This window comes from Triturus cristatus, chromosome 9 (assembly GCF_964204655.1).
Source record: "Triturus cristatus chromosome 9, aTriCri1.1, whole genome shotgun sequence".
Lineage (NCBI taxonomy): Eukaryota > Metazoa > Chordata > Amphibia > Caudata > Salamandridae > Triturus > Triturus cristatus.
The window spans coordinates 852,977,658-852,999,872 of record NC_140592.1 but is presented as its reverse complement, the minus strand read 5'-3'; the positions used below and the strand labels follow the sequence as shown (position 1 = coordinate 852,999,872).

Below are 22,215 nucleotides of genomic sequence, written 5' to 3'. Positions count from 1 at the left end.
TAATTTTCATATAGTATACCGGGTGAACGTCTTGCCTGACCTTTCGTTGTGAAAATCATGTTTAAGTCAAAAAGCATTTTTACAAGAAATATAATTACTCTAAATTAAAGCCTACAGATAGGTATTTTGTTACATGGAATCTTAGGTTTTTGTAGTAAGCAAGAGTTTTGGTACCGGTTACACCCTCTGACAAACCGTTGGTATAGAAGATTTGCACTGTGAGTAAAGGTCATTTTGAGACTGTGTGGTTTATAGTTGCCTAGTAGGAAAATTAAGCTCAATGCAGTAGGGTATCACTCTTTAGGCAAGAGGTAGCAGTAATTCCAGTGGAACACTACTACTGTCAGCGGATTACCGGGATGGGTATGACTCATTTGCATAGAAGTATCCTATGGAAATGAGTTCAGCGATCTACCTCTGCCAGTGCAGCAGGACACGGTGCCATTGTAGTGCCAGCAGAGTCAGAAGGAAATAGTGCATTTGGATCAACAAGTACTACTGCTTCGAGAGTAAACACAGAATTCCCAAGTGTTGTGGCTGATCCATTAACCTATTCAATCTACATTCAAAAATATTTGTTATTATCCAGAAAAACATGCCCTAGCATTCACTGTTTGCACTGTAAAGATCATTTATTACTACAGAGTCAGAACAGCTATTCTTTCAGGCTTAACATGTACCAATGGCACACCACTGTTTATCCCCAAAGCAAGTTTCCTACCAATTCAATTTATGATACTTTCGTGCAGTTCTATAGTCAATCAATGGCCCAGAATAGGATTTTCCCAAGACAAATAGCAGCAACCGGTTTAAACTTTGCTTTATATGGGTCTTCTCTTGATCAGATTTGGTGGCCAGTCTTTGTACTCGTCCTTCTTTGTTAAAATAGCTTTTCTATGTTTTTCCAACAACTGTACCCTCATTGGACTATCGTATATGGAATGTGCGCAAAGCAATGTGCTTAAATTACTTTAATATTTACATCATTTTGCTTCGCATGCTGAAGCGCGACTATTCTATAATCAGGAACCAGTCTTTCAATAGTATTGCCACATTCCCCATCTTAGAAGGTATCATCAAGAGTGACATTATTCATTTATCACTTCTGCTATGCATTATCAAGGCTTAAGTGTATCAGAATGTCCCCAAATGTGTAGACATTCAATCTCACCCACAGCTAATCTTCCCACTTCATTTTTGAAAGATGTTCTGTTCATTTTGTAAAATAAGTAGTTCCTGCTAAGCATTTACTGCCTCGACCACTTCTGAACCACCAAATAATGATGCATCTCTCCTCGCAATTATCTCCAGAAAATGAGCATTTATGAAGCAAAAGACCTACTGCCAGAATTAGAAATTAATACATCCTGGCACAGTTTGGTTTCTTTTTTGTTTTTAATTTGTACAGCCTATAGTAAGTCTCCAAATGAGTAATACTAAGAAGGAGTGAAGGATGACACTAATACAAATAAGGCTTCCAATAACAGACGAGGGGTTAGTTGTGGTCTTGTTTAATGTGATCCTTGCCCAGGAGAGCATTGGAGCGCTTTACAGTGAAGAAATTCATACTGAGCAGGGCGAAGCAATACACTGATGGGCAACAAAATAAATGCACTAAAGCATAAGTGGTAGAACTTACAATAAGGAAAAAGTGTTAACACAATGTCAACTAACGATAAGGAGGGATCGTAGGCAGGCACAATAATCAGGAATTTCATTCTTAAAATCCATCTTAAAACAATATCTGTTACCTTGGGAAGGAATGCATGGAGAGGTGTTCAGGGAGAAAACGGTATCAAACAGCAAACGGGATGGGAGGTGCAGTAGAAAACCTTCAGCTTAAGGGCTTTACAACAATGAGGGCCACAGATGACATCATTTGTTGTTTTGGTGTTTTTTTAAGCAATGGTCAGAGCACCCAGGCAGAACTCCAGACGAAGCCATGGACCATATTTTGGAGGTGTGCTCTGAGATGGATTGAACCAAAGATGGAAGTGTCTTAAGAATTCGAGTCTTGGAGTTAAGTACAACGGACAGCGCTGTATTGAAGATTTTCATTGTGAAGGATGTTGTGCATTTGGCAGGTAGATTTTTTAAACTAAAAAAATAAATTAAAAAGAAGAACACACACACACACACACACATCTAGTATTGGTTGTAAACCACTGCTGAAAAATAAGTACCAGGGTAATGAGAGCTGGAAGGTCCACTATGTAGCCATGCACTCTAGAAAAGTCAAGAATAGAGTAGAATAAAATGGTCAACCACCATACAAAGTACATTTTATCAGGGATCCAGCTAAAATTCACATGCCCACATAAACCCAAATAGAAACTTCAAGCACTGTGCTTCGAATCTTTCAGTACAAAAAAATGGCAAGCAAATCCGGGGGGAAAATGAGTTGCTACAAGCAGATGTAGAAGGGATGCACTCCTCCATGACAATGTATGCTGCAACCCTGCTGTCCTTACATAGAATTCTGAGCTGTTGATTTTGAGGTGAAACCCTTTGATAAAACTCTACCCAAGATTTCAAGGCTGACACATCTGACGTGAAATGTATCACTTCTATTAGTCATTCCTTATACCGGTGCCTCTTTCGGCTATGAATGAATATGAATAATAATTTTATAAAGTGCAAACTTAGCTCTGAGGCGTCAAGGCGCTGCAAGAGGGACTGTCGGACAGAATGGAGTAGGACTCAGACAAGAGTACCTGTAAAAAGTAAGGTCATCAAAGTTTTGCGGCACTAAGAGTGGGACATATGACCAGAAATCTCAGCAGGGAGGGTATTCCAGAGCCTGGCAGCAGTAATGGAGAATGCTCTGCCTCCCCATCTAGCTCTCTTAAACCTAGGGACAATCAACAGAGTTTTACTAGCTGATCTAATCTGTTTAGGAGGGGATATAGCGCAATAAAAGCCCTTTCATGGCATCTGAGCCTTGGTCATAAATAGCCTTATGAGTGACGCAGAGAGCCTTGAACAAAATCCTTCGATTTGAGGGAAGCCAGTGTAGCTTACTGAGAGAGCCCGGGATTGAGTGATATTTAGGGAGATCCATCACCAACCTGGCTGCTAAATTCGGTACCAGCTGCAGACGACGTACAAGGCCCTTGTAAATGCCCAAATAAAGGGCATTACAATAGTCCAATCTGGACAGCACTAAGGCAACAACTGCCTGCTTTCGGGAGGAGAAGGAAAGGAAATGAGAGATTTTCCTAAGAATTCTAATAATACCAAAGCAGATGGACACCGTTCTATTTATCTGAAGACTCAAAGAGAGAGAATTGTCCACTATGACCCCTAGATTCGTTCCATGCGAAACTGGACAAGGACAGGCACCAAGCGTCTCTGGCGACCAATCATTGGACCAAACACTCAATTGATTCCCAAAGATCAAGACCTCTGTCTTGTCTCCGTTAAGTTTCCGGAAATTCTCAACCATTCAAGAGAAGACTGCCTGCATACAGTGTTTGAAATTGGTGGCAGATTCCCCGATGCTGTGGGTGATAGACACCATAATTTGCATGTCGTCGGCATAGGACAACACCTCCAATCCAAAAGGATCTAACGACCCTAGCCAGTGGGTCAACATAAATGTTGAAAAGGGTCGGGCTCAGAGAATACCCCTGCGGGACTCCACATAACAGACGGGTGGGAGCCGAGTAAAATGGACCCATTTTCACAATTTGTGCCCGATCATTAAGGAAGGTTATGCAACTCATAGTTCAAAGAAGCAGCCTTTAACTGGAAGTAGGTCTCTCTCAATGGCACCAGAGCTCATGCAACACCAATACTTATTCGTATTGCTCAAATGATCATAAATGTCAGATTCCAGAGGTTGCCTCATGAGTTCCAAAAAACAAACTGTCCAATGTGTTTGCAACACTCACTGTGAAATACCCAAAGATTAACTCTCATAACAGACTTAAATCAGAACAAAAAACCTGGATTCTTATCACAGCTCCTCCTCCATAAAGCACTGTGCAGTCCTTAACAGATCTCTTTACCTCGACTTCCTGATCTGGAAAAACTGGAAGTGGTGGGAAGCAAACTCTATGCCAGTGTAAAAGGAGGATGCACACCAAAATGGAAAGTCGACAAGTCGAACAAGTGTTAGAAGCCAGCTGCGAACGCAGACAGCGAAAATCAATTTCACGCCCCTGTGCCTAAATGAAGCCAGGAAAGGAACAGATTCAGAAATAGGCCTCACTACCTTGCACTTCACCTTCCTAGACTCAGCCATACCAAAACAGATCAACAAGCCATTGCTCTCAGTAGCAGGTTTAGGAAGTTGCAGAGGACATTGCCATGTACTGTGATGGGTTTGCCCAGTGTTTGCTAATAGCCTTGTTTGATCTCACCTGTCCTTGCTGCATGGACTGTGAAGCCAAGAGGTTTTGACTTGGTAAGCTGGTGTAATGCTTACACTTTTACTACAAGCTAATGCAACACAAAAAATAAAAAAACATGCCCCTGCAAAAATATACCCCCCATATGCTGGCAATACCCATGTTAAACGAGAAAAAAAATAACTGTCCTTCAATTTTATTAAAACTATACGGTGACTTCCTGGCAGGCTGCTGCATCTAAAACTGGGATATATATTTGTTTTGTACATGAGGAGTAAAATTGATTCTTAATGATACAAAAAATGTTCTATTGGCGTTGAAGTGCTGTAAGCTAAAAACATAATTCAAAAACATAATTCAATCACACAAATGGGACTTAAAATAATCACTGGCAAAGGAAACAGGTCTGGCTTTGATATGCCAATACACAAACACGGGCATTCACAAATGCTGTTTACAAGCATTGAATGCACAAATGTTGATCGGTACATTAACGGTACAAAAAAAGGGGGTGGTGATGGACGGAGCATCAGAACCAATCAAACACTCACACCCAGTCAACAGATCTGGGTTTGATCCATCACCGTTCTTTAGCCCACTCTGCCACCCCAGTTCAGACATGGCCATATGCAAATCAGTCTGACCCTGTGCCTCATGGGAACAGTCCAGCCCGAACTGCCAAGCCATGCCTTCCCTGGACCAGAAACAAGCTTCCTAGGACCGGTTTCTGGCATTTCAGCCGTCTTCAGCCAGGCTTGCTTGAATCCAGTGGCAAAGTGAGCAAGGGACTCACGTCTGAGCATACCCTGCCAACTTATGGCGAACAAAGCGGTACAAAAGGGGGTGGTGATGGACGGAGCATCAGAACCAATCAAACACTCACACCCAGTCAACAGATCTGGGTTTGATCCATCACCGTTCTTTAGCCCACTCTGATACTCCGTCCATCACACCCCCTTTTGTACCGCTTTGATCGGTACATTAAAGCCAGCCCTACCAGCTTTGCCAATGCCGAGGAAAAAAAGAAACAACTAAATTGATTTCATGTATATACTGCACATAGGAGATAAACTGAATGTGACAAATAGCGTGGTGATTGAGTGTACGTTTCAGATGTAAAATAGTCCCTTGTGCACTCCAATGGAGGTAGTTCATAGAAAGCAGAATAATGCACCAAACAGCAAACAGTGCAATGTGAGATATTAATACTCCTCTGGTTTGAACCAAAGCAAACTATGAATGACTTCCCCACTTGATGCACGCGATCTTGTAGATTGTCTGCCAACCCATCCCCCTTATAATGTACTGAGCTATGTTCCTTCCTGGGTATGTTCCTACTATATAAATGCTAATACATACAGCTGAATTGACGAATGGGCAGAAAGGGTAGACCCAAAGCCCCTTTACCTATATACGTATTTGTTACTTAGGATTTTTTGCAGATCACAAAAGGCAGGAGAAAAAACTAAATTGGTCTCTAAACCGGACCTTATGAAAAGGCACCATTTATGGAAGCCTTACCAAGCACCCAGATGAACAAGTAGAATACGGTACACATGCAGAGAAAAGTAAAGGCAGAAGATTATAAAATCTATAGGAAAGATCTACGTATGCAAAAATGTATGTATCAGAGACAAATGCAGACAACCCCCAGTGAGACAGCATTTGGTGATATGAAACACGCATTGGGAGATTATCAAACTTTAATGGTGAAACTTTGCCTAACGTATGCCTGTTTTTGGCTGACTAGAGCATGCTGGAATAAGCTTAAGTTTCTGCACATCAATAGCAGCAGCTTTTCAGCACTGCACGTCTTGTACTTTTTCATGACTTTGCTCACTAGTCTACTCCGAGTAGTCAGGCCTCCTGCTAAGTCAAGGAAATTATTTGCGTGGGGTGCAGGCATCCAAGCAAAGTAACAGATTTTTATTATATCACAGTAAACAGAGGGTGAAAATTCTGAATTTAAAAAAAAATGATGCAACTATGGCATTAGAAGTGCTTCTGTCCAGGTAATACTGATGTGTTGGCATGGAGAATAACAAACTTTGTACCTCAGTTGCATTCTAGTAACGTATTTAGAAATATCGTTGTGGTAAATGCTTTTAAAGAAGTAATAAATGTAAGAATGAAGCACAATATATGTTTTTTATGACTTTCAGATCTTCTCGCAAAATTCAGGAAGTGCATTAACAAAACAGCCTAACCACGAAATAAAAAAAGAGGAACCCACGTGCAATTTCCTCAATACAAGCACCCACAATAACCACTTCGTATGTGGTAAAATCCAACATTCACAGAAATAACATCAATGTTCTATAACGGGTGTACTTTCCCTTGTTCCCACAATCTGCAGTAAACACCTCCATACATTGACTGTGTCGAACAAGTGTGTGGCTATGTGCTTTCTAGATGGCTCGAAGCACTGGTGGTACCATTTCAAAATTTTATTTTTCTGTGAAGAGTTTTTCCATGTTTAATACCAGTAATCCAACATGTAACAAATCTGCAAGACTATTACCACATCAGCAGGGCAAATGAAGGAGCCTGTAACAAAAACTACAGTTCCTCTCAGATTTGAATTCCCGTCATTGGCTACTGGAAAAGGATACACGCTTTGCGAAGCCACGTAAGATACATTTCTTGCACGAGTTACAATTGCACTGCAGGAATGTTGGACACTATGCAATAGCTGTAACGCATTTTTAAGATGCAAACATATCAAGTTAAAGGTCTGACACTTATATCTCTGGATTGACCAAACTATGTGTTTTAATTAAATGAGCAAAGGGGGAAAAGCTTAAACATGTATTTGTTACAAAGTTTCTGACAATCTAACAGACTAACCCACATCATCATTCAATGATCTGGACTGCATCTGCCATGGCCACCTAATCAAAGATAGTTTATTTAGAGACAAAGTCTATAAAACCATATAGATAAACGACAAGGCCACCTTAGACATTAATATAGTATTTTGAAATCAACCTTAAAATTGATGATGGACACATACGAAGATAAAATGAGCGTACTAGGTATAAAATAAGCAAATGAATAATAACTCGTGTTCCAGACCACATGTGCCCAATTTAACCTCCACATAACATTTAGTTTGTTGATTTTTCGGCCGCCGGCTCTACTTTTGTTTCAAACTCAATTTCGAAGATGCATTTTTCAGCTGTTCTCAGGATCACGTTGAAAGCAGTGTCCAAAAAGGTTACTTATGTCGGTGCTTAGTGCATCGAAAACTAAATTAGCGAAGGGATTTGCATTTCAACTTGCTGATAATCTAAACATCAACAGCAAACGTCATGACCAACAACTAGGTGGGTATAGGGTATACGCACTGAAGTGCATACACGAGTTCGTGCTTCTCCAGGGGAAAACAACCAATGCTGCTTCCCTTGTGCTCTGATCTCTGTACAGAGCCGAGCCTGTTGTTTGGTACTGGGATGTAAATGAATTGTGGCGCGCATCCCAAACACAAATCTGGCATTCTGCCTCCACCATTCCTAATTGGATATAATTATACTTAAGGTGAGACGGTAAGGTCGCGCTAAAGAACACATACGGGGAAACACCCTGTGCTAGCCTTTCGGCGACAGGAACCTAACAGTTAATTATTCCGAAGGAATGGTATTATTGATGCCGGGAAGGCTCCAGGAAGTGAATCCTCTTAGTGCGTTATCCTGTGCAACAATAAGTGGTGCTCCCTGCAGAAAGGAAGCAGGCCCATCTGTCTCGGGGGTCGAGAAGCCCTCGGCTGTCATTTGCCTCACATCAAGGGACGGGTCGAAAATGGCTATCCCGAACTAAACAATGACCGCTTCCGGGAGCAGCCTGAACGTCAAACAACACGGAAAGCATACATAGCCAGCGGCGAGGCCCATTCTGAGCAAAGTGTCTGACAAGGGAATTACCTCGCGGGTAGTCACAGTAACCAGATTTACCTCAAAATGAGATGGGGACAGTACAGACCCCGAAAACAGGTACGTCAGAATACGTCACAAAAAACAGCCAGACACTCAGTGTTTGTTGACCAGCAATCGATTATGAAATTAAAATGCACAAACTGAATAAAGCAAACTTGCAAGTATGTGGGAAAAAAATCTAAATATCATGGCGGCTCAGGAACAACATTAAGGAATATTTCATGTCCTGATGAAAGCATATGTAAAATGAAAACAGATTGGCCAGCACTAACTTGTATAATAAATTCCAAGTGTGGATGGAAAATGATGCTACACAAGCAAAAGAACGAAGAGTGTGCAGAAAGGTCATAGACCGACTGTCCAGTCCCACAAATGTTAGCTCACGCTTTTCATTTTGAGGAGCCAATAGTCCCTTTTAAAAACACACAGATGGAGGTGACTGGCAGGATTTATCTGAAAGGCATATGTAGTGTTGGTCACGTACAGCCATGCGAGTGTGTCCCTTCAAGCCCACTCTGGCAGCCAATTGAGTTGTCCGATGTGATCGTGGGGGATGTGGTGTAAGAGTTTTTTTCCTTACTCATTAGGGTCTCTGGCAGTTTTCGTCATTTTCAAGCACTTTGGTGAGGTTCCTGGGGGCTGCTGTCTTTCATTGTATTAACCAAATGTTAGACACAGCAAATGGTCTGAGCATTCAAGGCGAAATCGTCTTTAGATAAGGGTCTTGGCGAGCAGGGGAAGGCATACATATAAGGATGAGACCAGGTCTAGAGGCTAAACTGGCGGACTCCGATCTAGGAACCAGAGACCTGTTCTAATCCAAGCTCCCATGCTTAAGCAATTCATTGTTCGATCTGTGGCAATTCACCACGTCTTCTTGTCCGAGATCTAATATTTGTCAAAACGTAAACCTCTCAAGAACAGGAAGAAATCTAGAATTAAGAGCCATATTAAAACTGAACTACTCTGTTCAGCCTGGAAGTGCTGAACCAGGCAAGGTACATAATCTGTGAGTGAAGAGAAGGCGAGGCAGACTTAAAGGACTGACTGGTGCTTATTTGAGGTCAATTATTATGTTTTAAAATACTGAATGCTGGTAAGGTATCCTTTAAAAAAGGCAATTTGTATTTACGTCAATTACTCGAAAACAACAGCAAGGCATCCTGCTCTCAATATATTTCTAGTGGCAGCTGGCTCAGGGAGGCTCAGTTGGAAATCGCTCTGCACATGAACACATGCAAGGTCCCCTCCTGATCGCAAGTGACAGCTCAGGGAGCTCAAACATGCGTCCAGCCCCCGTTCTGACATTTCGACCGAAGATCTCTTTTATGTTTAACGCCACCAGGGAGCAGCACTCCAGAGCCATGTACCTCCTAATCTACTCCATGGAATATGAAAACAGGAAATAGCAATCCTGAAACAAGTTGAAAGTTTACAGAGGCTATCAGAATATGGGCCTTTCAAATGAAAGCTGAAAAATCTACAAGGAAAAGAGAAGTCAAAAAATTAAAACGTACTTTGTTATTGTATAACATGTACATATGTTTGAGTACAGTCTTCGATGATTCAATATACTACGACCGATGAAATTAGACCCCAGCATTTTAAAACCAAATGAACTACTATTTGCAAGCAACAGTCAAAAAGTAATTTCTTTCCACCTTTCCTGTTAGGTTAACATGATTTAATCGCGTAACAAACCAGAAAGTGGGCACCGAAAGATGTCTTAATTGTGTTTTCTCACTGCCCTTAAAATCTATATATGGCACGATATATCTATATGAAAGCCTAGAAGCATTGGCAGTGAAGGCGTTAATAATTTATATCGCGCAGACCGAACCAAACCAAGGAGTGGCAGCCAGAAAGTGACTTGAGGTAAACGGTTTGTTATTACACATTGGTGTGGCAGTGACTTATCTGCGGAGAACAGTAAATGGCACTGCTTTACAAGAAACTGCGAGGTCAGGGCATACACCAAGTGGGGAGAAGGGAACCGAAAGCCGATGGGGATTACTAAGGCGACAACTTTAGGCAAGAGGTCGCTCAGGAAATCCTGTATCATCTGGCATGGGGCTTGAGACTCTTCGAGGGTTTCTAGGCACGTACAACAGGCCAATTTCCTCTAACAATTCATTTGGACTGCGGAGTAACGAGCAGGTTCTGGTATCAGAGCGGGTGTTAGGTGTCGCCTGTGATCTTATCATAGAAGTAGGCTGACCAGTCCCTTGAGAAAAAAAAATGAAAACGTGGCAGGTAACCTAAAAGTTATTTCCGGCTCAAACGGGGAACCATGGGTAGTTTGGATAGGGCTGGCAAAATACCTTTATAGAATTTAAGGCAGCCTTGTACACAAATGCTAAGGCAGGGAGCTGCAGCCCAGCATACTCTTTCCCATTTGCCTAACCTTTGCAAATATTAAATACAGCCCTCTCCATCCTACTGTACCACTACATGTAATATAGCAAAGATTTATTAGGTGATTACTTAAAATTATATAAGTAGCATAATTAGCACGGACTTTACAATACAATCATATATGTGTGTGTGTGTGTATATATTAGCTTGCTTATGTATTGTCTATACGCTGTAGTGTTCCCCTACCAATGGTATGTTATTGTCACTTGTATAATGAATGGAGCCACTGTTATGGTAGAGCAGTGTCTTGTGATCTGAGGCCCTTTCTTCAGAATGGTTGTGTGGTTTGTAGAAAATGTGTCCAGTGTTTCTTTTCATTTCAAAATCAACTAGCTCTACCTCCTGTGTCTGTCCGTCCTCTAATGTATCCCCAATGTAACATGCACACTGCACAGCACTCTGATGCTAGCCATCTAGGATTGCAATTTAGAAATACTAAAAAAATACACACATACATTGACGTGTGCATTAATAAAGATAGTAAAGGGAGTTCGATCTAGGAAGATCTTTGTTTGTGGGTGCGAAAAGGGCTTTGCCTACTTTTCTGGAGCAGAGGTTGTTACTAAGCTACAGCGTTCGGCCTTCTACGTATGAGGAAAAGCAAAAGGTTACAAGTGGAATGCTTGATTTAATCTCAGCCACTGGCCTGGGCCATACTCCAGCCGCTTATTGTTTTTCTCACCTTGCTACTCCAGACAAAATGATTCTCATGCAAATCAGTCTTGGTCCTACTTATCTAGAGTCTAGAGGGGGGGGGGCGGCCTGACAGTTCGGGCTGGACTATTTTTTATTGGAGCAGAACTAAGCAAGATTCGCATGCAAGTGGTTCGAGTGGCCCAGTGAGTAAAAAAAGAAGTAAAAAATGGGCTGGAATGTGGCCCATACCAGTAACAGATCAATTCCAGGATTCCACCAATCGCTCAATTTAATTTATTTATTATGATTTGGATCTCCAATGAGGTCCACAGAAAAATATACACACAATTATTACACCATAAGCCCGTTGAGATTGCATGATCGGTTCTTTACCACAGTAAATAAGATAAAATACATAAGCAGTTATTATAAAATGTCAATAAAAGCACTTCATTCAAGTTAAGAGTTCATTATAAAACAAACAAATCATAACTATATAACAGCAGCAGTTTATATACCGACTAATCTATCAAAGGAGATATCGAAATCCTCCATAACCAATTCTAGGTTCACCCATCGCCTTTTTGTATTCCTCAGTGCAATGTAATACAAACCAGGTGATGTCTTGTGATCCTGATGTGTTATGTTTCTGCTACTTTTGTCAGAGTAGTTCTACGCTTTGTCTTATTGTATAGAATGATAATGCAGTTGATTTAGCCAACCTTTACCAACCATATAGCTCATGATAGTAACACTGTTCCATATAGCGAGCAGTGGTTGAGTGTGTTTGCTTTGTTCGCCCTAAGTTTGCAGGGTATGTGGGTCCCTTGCTCACTTTGCCACTGGATTCAAGCTAGCATGGTTAATGAAGGCTGTTACCCCGAAGAAACCGGTCGCAGGATGCTTGTTTCTGGTCCAGAAAAGACCTGGCTTGGCAGTTCGGTCTAGACTGTTCCCAGGAGGAACAGCGCCAAGGCTTGTATGCACATGGCTGTGTCTGAACTGGGTTGGCAAAGTGAACTAAAGAACGATGATGGATTCAACCCTGATCTAATAGTGACTGGGCGTGAGTCTCTGAAAAGTTTCAGCGCTCCGTCCATCATCTCTTTGTGTTTGTTGTGTTTGAGTGTGCACATGTTTTGTTGAGGCTGGAACAATGGTGTGTTTTATTATTGTTGGGTACAGAGTGTTGTTGAATGTACACTAATTCACAAATATGGTTCTCGAATGAGTGTTGTGTACCTGCAGTTAATAACGTACGAACTATAGGGGTTAGGTCAGGTGTCAGTTTTGGGGGATTTGGCTAGAAAGAGAGATACTGTTTATTCTCCAAAAACAGAGCTGCTTTAGACATGTGTGCAATGTTGAAAGATGACTACTGAGAGTATATAATACTGAACTCGTCAACATTTGAAGCTTTTGGCGGGGAGGCAAGTCGAATAACTATATGTGGTCAATATTTGTTAATTGTCCCCTAGCAACTCTTTCAAATTTATATTTCTGTTAAAAGAGCACAGTACCTGGTATTTGATATATTGCCACTGATTGTTGCAGGGAGTTTGAGATGTAGGGGGTGCCTTTTAAAGCAGTATCAGTTTGCAGTTGCATCCATGTGCCGGTTTGGAGTTGGTATAATGTTACCAATGCGCCGGTGGTCTGTGGAGATGGCCATATGCTGATCCAGCTTAGTCACTTATGTGCAGATGTGGTGAGAAGGAATGTGCTGCCTTTGTATACACCTAGATGTACGGGCAACGATGTTGATGGACCATGTACTGTCCAGAAAGGCACACAAAGTAATAAAAGTGCTGAGTGTAACTGTGGGCCATGCTCTTGAGAAGGTGCTGCATCAGAAAATATAAGTTGGTGAACTTTTTTCTGCAGCAGATGGTGTACACAAGAAATGGCAGTGGTATGATATTGAGAACCAGCAGAGCCATACCCAGGCAGAGTATGAAGTCCGTGTGATCACAATAAAAAGAGAGGAAAGTTGACGAACGCATCATTTAGCAGTTAACGCACCAGAGCCAATGGGTTAATAAACCTGCTTTGGAGCCAATCGAATAGAATAGTATAGGAGTTGGGAACTCAATTATACTGGGCGCACGGGCGGCTGGAGTAGTTTACTATTTCTCTACCATTGTCGTCTCACTGGAAAGAAGCATAATTTACTCAGGGGAGAGGAGTGCGATGCTTAGGCCATAAGGCACAGCGTTGGACGGACATTGGGGGTTTGTGCAATCACCCATGCTCTGCTTATGTGTTCTAGGGTGACGAGGGGGGAGTGGTCAAGGGGATGCTGCTCTGGATCCATGAAGAGCACCGTGGCCCTTTTATTTACAAAGGAGATGCAGTAATTTCCGTTCCACAATAAGAGTGAACCCAATCTGGTGTTTTGCCATCATGACCAGTGCTGGTCCTCAAAGACTCTGCATGCATTGGAGTTTTTAAAGAGCTAACTTGGCTAGGAGGCAATCATCCCTTCACAGAAAAGGGAATGACCCCAGAACTTGTACATAAGGAACTACAGCAAAGCTCAGCAGAGTACATGTTCGGTTCTGTACAAGAAAGGTTTCTGGACTGGGTTATTGCTGATGATGTATGAGACGCTCGACCATATTTACTTACCCCATTCGAGGAACTCGCTGACATACTTGTCCCTACGCAGGGCGGAGCTGCCGCTGCACTCGCTGTATAGGCATAGCAGGATGTCAAGCAGGGTCTCCACGCTCAGGCAGTTTTCACTCCCCCGCGGCCCTTCTAGCAGCAGCTGCTCAAGCCTCCGCAGCCGCACGGGGGCCGCCATGGTGCCGGGCCCGGGGAAGGTAGGGAGGGGTCCGCCCTTCCTTTAGGTTCTTTTGACTTTCCCACAGATAAGCCTAGTCAAGGGGCCCGGCGGATCCATCGGCGGCTCCTGGACCCTGCTCCTAGTCCTGTGTCCTGGATTCCCTGTCCCAGGTTCACTGTCCCACAACCACTCCAAAGCCGTGCACCAGCAGCACCACTAGCCGGGAAGCTGAAGCCCCGCCCGCCACCGGCCCCAGACCGGAAGCAGACAGAGCGTCGCACAGACGTCACGCGTTGATTGACAGGGGTGGGGAGTGCTGTCTCCGGTCACCAGCAGCTCTGAAAGGAACGCTCTGTCCAGAACCATAGAGTGGTGAGGGAATGGGGTAGAGCATCACCAGGGAAAAGGGCCGAAGGCTAGGGAAAAAGAACAGCCATAGAGTTACAGGGAAAGGATGAGCGCCGTTGCCGGTGCGGTGGCTCAGAGTATTGAAGGAACGCTGCGGCCGCATAGCTGCGCCTGAGCATAGCACCAATTCAATTGATTCTAATGAAACAGATCAGAGTTTTTTTTCTCGGAAACCATGCTTTGGAAGACGTTTATCTCTCATAACATGTAATCCTGGGTGGGAACCCTAGAAGAGGTAGACTGAAAGGATGCCCGCCGCCTGGCTTCCCATATAGCCATCCTGGTCCTCCTCAGAATGTCCAACTTAATTACTTGCACACCACCCCGTCTGTCTCATACGGGCCAATACATGCACCTCGGCCGACTGCCCACGCTGCTCCACACCTGGATCAGATTTTTTTCACACGGTTTATTCCTGTAACGTCCTCCCTAGCCTGGGGTACCTGCAATGACTATGCCACACATGGAGCTTAGTCTTTATTCGTGTGCGTGTGCGTGTAATCAGGAACTTAACATTCTAAACATGCATTCACTTTGCTACGCTCTAACACTTACATCACAGTTCTACAGAGCCACTCAGGAGCCACAAGAGTTCCGTCATTGCTAACTCATACAGCACTACATCTACCCCTGTGTGAAATTAAAAATGACAATTTTATACAAATATATACACAATCATAGCTCTTAAGGAGTCTTCATGGTGCTTTGATCACACGTCCCGACCGTGTCTGCGGAACCTTGGGACAGGCAGTAGAAGTGTTGATCTGTGTTGGCGATGTAGAAATAACAGCAGTCCGGGGGTTTTCACCTGGCCTTTTCAGACCCAGTCTCTACATTTACATCAGTCTCTGATGATCAATGAGCCACATGTCGATAATGCGCTTGTGTAACGGAGTTCCCAGGACATTGGGCAGTCACCGTGGGTGCTTAGCTGGTCACAACATGAAAGAACTCAGCACCGAAGGGAGCATCAGATTTTCGTTTTCTAGATTGATGGATAAGCACTCGATCTCCTTTAGTGAAAATAACGTCTTTTGTATGTCGGCGCTTGTCTGCACAGGCCTTCATTTTCCTTCTATAATCAAAGTCTTTTATATGGATTACTTTCTCAGTACTTGATCTTCTGGTGGTCCATTGAGGTAATTTGGTTGTCATGGCTCTCCCGAACATCAAGGTTGCAGGACTATCACTGGTGGTCGAGTGAGGAATCGAACGGTAAGCTTGAAGAGTAGAATTAAAGACAGATTTAATGTCAATCTTTTCCAGTAGAGCACGCTGAACAGCTTTCTTAAGAGTACTCATGAAACATTTGACAAGGCCATTGGCAGGTGACCAAAGAGGTGTGCTCTTCTGATGCTTCACATTATGGTGACATAGAAAGTCTCTGGATTCTCGACTGTTGGAAGGTGGTCTGTTGTCAGATTTTAAGATCACAGGAACACCTCATTATATGAAGATGCAGTTTATTTCCTCGATAACTCTTTATTGAGTGATAGATGAGAGATCTTCTATTAATGGAAGCGTGAGTATTCATGAACAGTCACCATCAGGTGATGTCCATTGTCAGGTGGACCAAAGAAGTCAACAGCAATTCTTTCCCATACATGCTTTGGCAACTCTGACATGTTTAAGGTGTATTGAGTGGTTTTCAATGAAAGGTAGTTACATACATGACAGGCCTTCAATTTCATTACTAGTCCGGATGCTACCATTATGCATATTTCTTTTAATGCCACCTCTAAGCAGCCATTTAGAAGTAATACATCAAAAAATAAAAGGATCTAGAATAGAATCTTCATGTTGTACAATAGTCATACTCACAGATTGATCTGCCTCTTTTAAATACGGATTCAAGCAGATAAGTACTACCTTTTATTACTATTGCTTTAACTATCTTTAACAGATATTCCTGTTTTATGTAGTTGTGACACTTATCTTAACTTGTATACCGATTAGATAGCTTACCTAGTTTATGCAATCTGATGATTTCCTCTTCTCAATACCCTACGACCTGTGTATGTTATGCCTTGTTCACGTGCTCCAATTTACGGAGACTATTCTGTTGTGTCTTACATTCCTGTGTCCCTGCGAGGACACTGTATTTGTTAATGCATTCTAGTGTCCCTGCGTGGACACCGTACCGACTGTGCTGTCACCAGCTGTCAACTGGCACTCACGGAGCAGCCGCTTACCTTGCGTTCCGCCTAGTCTGGAGCCTGTGTTGGTGAATACATTAAAGAACGTGTTTACCTTAATCTACAAGTCTACAGAGAGTTCTTTACAAAATTGGCCACGAGCACCAACACGAGAACCCACCATATTTACTACTTCAGAAAATATGAATAATCTGCTACTCCGTGACTGAATGCATGTACAAAACTTTAAGAAGAACTGCAAGCAAAATGCATTAGCTGGTGATATTACGAAAAATCTACAAAGACAACACGCAATAAATAACAAGGAAAAAATAAGGTCAGTCAGCTTATACCTTAAGTGTGAATTCTGGACACTATGTACTACAAAATTGATGGATTTGCATGTTAATATGCACGGATCGTGAACTGAGACTAAAACGAGTGTCTGATTTACTACAATGTAGACGTGTTCAAATGGAATTAAAACAGCGAAACTGATGCGAATGTGATACTGTATTAAACAGCATTCAGCAACTAGAAACGTAATGGTCAAGTTGACAGCTCATTAAACAAACCAAAATCTACAACTCCGCCAGCTCACCTCAGAGGAAAAATCAACGCAGTACTAATACAGTACCAAGTTATACTTGAGAGTCGGTTAAACGAACTTCTCAACGTTCACAAGCAACCGCTGACTCCATGCCTACCTGATCGTCAGCTGAAGCTTCGGGGGTAATTAGACTACGCACTCATGCTGATGTGCCGGCAGACATCTTGGTATAACAAAGACTACATTCCAGCTTCTGCGGTGACGTCACATGCACGGTTGCGCGGCGCCATCTTTGAAACTGAAAAGAAAACTTACATCACTGCTGAGAAGCGACGGAAACACATCTACGAGTCAAGATGCTCCCGACCACCCAAAAAATAAGGTACTGTTGTATAACTCTGCAAATAAAATATGCTTCCTCAAAAAATTAAAGAATAACAAGTAGCTTATAAACATGAGCACCGCAACAAAAAAGGACACATCACAGTTTTAAGTAAAACAAAAGACACTTGTGACACATCAACCAACCGCAGTCTTAAATAATGAACTACGGTTCTAGTTCCATCACCTCTTTCCAGTACCAGCAATACTCTTGACCTCACTCGTTCTCGACAAATATATTTTCCCAGCGTACCTCTCACCGGTCATAGCATCAAGGTATGTGTGGAACCTTTCTCCTCTAGAAACATTCTTGCGAGCAGGGGCTGAACCCTCTCTAAAGTGGGAGGAGTGGAAAGAATACTTTATGAATTACATTTCCACATTGGAGGACAATGAGGAGTTAAAGGCAGAGAAAAAATACAAAATGCTCATGCATTGTCTCGACACAGGTGGAATAAAAGTGTATAATACTATAAACAAGAAAGTGAGAGCTGAGAATGAGGGTGATGTTTTCATGAATGCCATAGATTATCTCAATACCAATTACAAACCTACAGTCTGCATGGGTGTATTTAGGTATAAATTCTTCCATAGAAAACAGGGAAAGGAAGAATCTATCGATGACTTTGTGTCTGCACTAAAAAACCTTGCCATCAATTGCTATTTTGGAGGTCTACACAACGAGTTTATAAGAGACCAGATAGTTATGCAAGGGTCTAATTCCAGCAACCAGGACAGTTTATGGGCCAAGGGCGAATACCCCCTACAAAATATCATTGGTATTGCGAGAAAAGCTGAGCTCACTGGTCGCTGAGCAAAGGCAGTTCTGTCGGAGAATAAAGAGAAGAAAGAGGGGGACACTGTTAGTAAGGTGACAGAGCACAAACACAGCCCAAAACAAACCTGAAACAAAATCCTGCATTCAACAAATCTAAGACTAGCAACAAAGGGCGTTGCTACAGGTGTGGGAACATGTCACATATGGCGGACAACTTAAAAAGTCCCGCACGCAGAGGAAGGTGTTCATATTGTGTAGTCCTTGGGCATTTCCTCAAGGCATGCCGGAAACGTAACACACGTTCAGTCAAAATAGTCGATGAGAGAGATGCAACCTACCAAGACATGTCTTATGAAGACGACATCAACATGTTTGTGCTGAACGTTGATGATGAACAAGTGAATAGAATCAGTGAATCTAATAACTGCATGACAAAGAAACCGGTATGCAACATGACCATTAGGAGTGTTAACATCAGTATCGTGGCTGACTCAGGTTCCCCAATTCACTATCGTCAATAAGAAAGTCTGGGAAGAGAAGTTCTAACCCTGCATAGGTGAACAACTTGATAAGGCTGACATCACCATCAGGTCATTCACAGGTGACCCTATAGATGTATGCGGTTTCAGGAAGCTAAGTTTTGCATTCAAGGGGTGAGAGTCTACTGGAAAACTATATGTGTCCAAAGTGGATCCCTCTGTACTCGGGTGGATGGACCAGGGCAATCTGGGAATAATACTCGACCCCAGCAAAACTGACCCCATGTTAGTTGCTTCAAGCAATGAGGACTATGCCAAATCCTTATTGAGCAAATATCCTAGACTAATCTCGGTCACTACAGAAAGAGTCAGAAGACAGTTGCCATCTGCGCCCTTGCATGACACTCCTCTACCCATCAGCACGAGCAGGGCAGGTAGAAGGTTGTTGCCACCTGTTAAACTTTCAGACTACATTTGTGAGTAGCCTTTCATGTGTGTTCATAGCAAACCGCTTTTTCTCTCCAGGGTTATCTCTCTCTCTCTCTCTCTCTCTCTCTCTCTCTCTCTCTCTCTCTCTCTCTCTCTCTCTCTCTCTCTCTCTCTCTCTCTCTCTCTCTCTCACTCTCTCTCTCTCTCTCTCTCCTCCTCGTTTTCTTCTCCCAAGGGGGAGGATGTGTTGGGACTTACAGTCCTGTGTCCCTGCGAGGACACCGTTTTTGTTAATGCATTCTAGTGTCCCTGCGTGGACACCGTACCGCCTGTGCTGTCACCAGCTGTCAACTGGCACTTTGGAGGAGGCCTAAAGAAGGGTTATGCGTGTACATTTCTAATTTACTGAATGTATTAAGGATTGAATTGATAAAATCTGTCACCTTTTACCGAATAATAACGATTTGTATAGACTCTCGCCATACTTTGGCTGTTGTTGTTTTTGATAAACAACTTTATTCATTTTACAATAGAAAAGCGCCAACCGGTATGCACCATATCGCAAAGATCGAGGATTACAAGCATGAGTTCTCAACACACAACTTGCAGACATTGATAGAGCAGAAAAAGATGTAGACAGTCAAACCCCCATATTTAGACCCCCCCACCTAACCATTTCCCCCAAATTCTGCGATATTTCTTGAGACAACCACGTGCTGTATACATGACTTTCTCCTGTGTGGCGCACCAGTCCACTCCATTCCTCCAGCGCCCCACTCTTGGAGGCTCGGGGCATTTCCAAGAGGCCGCAATATCCCTTTTAGCTACCACCATAGCTGTAGTAAAGAACAATTTTTAGTTGCGCGACCCATCCAGCCCATCAGTGATGCCCAGGAGCGTGCGTTTGGGGTTGTGTGGGATGCTCCACCCCAAGACTTCAGAGAGCTCCTCCTTGATGCACCGCCAAAATCCAGTCAAGAGGGGACAGGCCCAAACCATGTGGAGGAAATCAGCAGGTTCTTGCCCACACCTGGTGCAGGCTGAGGACGGACTAAGCCCTGCGCGATGAAGGCGTGCCGGGGTAAGATATGCGGCTGGTAAATAGTAGAGCTGTACCAAGCGCAGCCTAGCAGAGGCAGTGACCGTTCTGGGGGCCATAATGGCGTCCCGCCAATCTGCTTCATCCAAGGGACCCACCCAGTCCACCCATTGCGCCCTTAGTCGGTCCAAGGAAGTCGAGGTACTGTTAATCAGTGTGCGGTGAATGCGGGAAATGCCTCCTCTCCCCAAGTCCCCAAACATAATCTGGGCTTCCTGCGAGCTATGATCTGGCAACCTCGTGCCTGTTGTGAGATGCGAGCGTAGGGCATGCCGCAGCTGGAGGTAGCAAAAAGATTGCGAGGAGTGCAGTGAGTACCTGGTCCGGAGATCTTCAAAAGAACGCATATGGTCCCCCACCCACACGTCCCCAAGCTGCATGATGCCGATGAGGTCCCAAGCTTCGAATCCTCGAAGCCCCGTCACCTCCCTGAGCCAGGTTCTGTGCCACAAGGGTGTACATTGGGTCAGTGTATGTGTCCAGTTGGTGTGTCGCAGAGCCGCCCGCCAGGCCAGTAACACCGAGCGCGTCACCTCCGGAAGACCAGCTGGAATCGGGTTCCCGTATAGAAAGTATTGGATTCTAGCGAGGCTCAGCTCCCCCAGTTCAAGCCTATAGGCCGGGTCAGACCACCCCCGTTGAACCAGTCATGTATGGAGAGAAGTCGTGTGGCTAAGTAGTATAGATAAAGGTGAGTCATCCCCAACCCCCCGTCGAACGAGGGGAGTCCTGCAAGTACCGAGCGCTAGTCTAGACCTACCCGTTCCCCACAAGAACTTGCTGGCCAACCCATCAAGTTCATGGAACCAGGCCCTGGGAAAGCACGTGGGGGTGTTCTGAAGCATGTAAAGAAAGCGGGGAAGCACCATCATTTTGAAAAGGACCACCCTCCCCATGGGATTGAGGGGTAGCGACTGCCACCGCTGGAGATCCGTCCTGACCCGTTTCACCAGCGAAGTGACATTAAGGGCCCAGCTGAGTTCGGGCAGTAACGCCACCCAGATCCCGAGGTATTTGAATGATTGACGGCGCAGAGGTATTTCGAGTTGCCAGTCAAAGCATTCTCGTGAGAGGTGAAGGGGAACCAGGACCGATTTATTGGGATTCAATAAGAGACCTGAGGCCTGTGCAAAGGACTGCAGGATACGTAAACAATGGGGACCGGACCGGGCGGGATCCGCCAGGTAAATAAGAACGTCGTCCACGTAGAGGGCGATTTTATCCGGTTCAGTGTTGGGCCATTCACAGCCCCGCACCTGATCGCAGGACCGCAGCAATGCCGCCATGGGCTCCATCACTAAGGCGAACAGCAATGGAGAGAGGGGACAGCCCTGCCTCGTCCCTCTACAGACCGAGAAGGGCTCCGACAGGACTCCATTTACTAGAACACGAGAGGGCGTACAGGACCTTAACCATGGCCTGAAAGCAGGGACCGAGTCCCATCCTATCAAGAACATCATGGAGAAAACCCCAGTCCACCGAGTCAAAGGCCTTCTCGAAGTCTACTAGGAGGAGCGCTAGGTATGGGGTGAGGAGGTGTCGGTGGGCCAAGGCAGAGTGCAGTCTGCAAAGGCAATGGCGGGTGCCACGAGAGGGCATAAACCCGCATTGGTCAGGGTGGACCAACCGAGACAGATGAGGTTTGAGGTGCTGGGCAAGGAGGGTGGCGAACAGTTTGACCTCAGTGTTGATGAGGGAGATGGGGCGGTAGTCTGTGCATTGCGGTGATGGGGGTTGGGACTTCGGGAGGACTACAATGGTGGCTATGTCCGTTTCCTGGGGGAAGGAGCCACTCTCCACTGCCTCGTGAAATAACGCATCCAGGTGGTGGAT

The 22,215-nt window shown here is 44.0% G+C and overlaps 1 protein-coding gene across 2 annotated transcripts in view; it reads right to left on the bottom strand.

The window, feature by feature from the left end:
* Positions 1 to 14,502, bottom strand: part of CDC42BPB (CDC42 binding protein kinase beta) — a 1,057,701-nt gene extending 1,043,199 nt beyond the window's left edge. For both annotated transcript variants that reach the window (XM_085626326.1, XM_085626327.1), the window contains exon 1: positions 13,964 to 14,502. In XM_085626326.1, the coding sequence (XP_085482452.1) occupies positions 13,964 to 14,141 (178 nt within the window). In that variant the 5' untranslated portion in view covers positions 14,142 to 14,502. The remainder of the gene's footprint in view (positions 1 to 13,963) is intronic.
* Between the last annotated feature and the right edge of the window lie 7,713 nt (positions 14,503 to 22,215).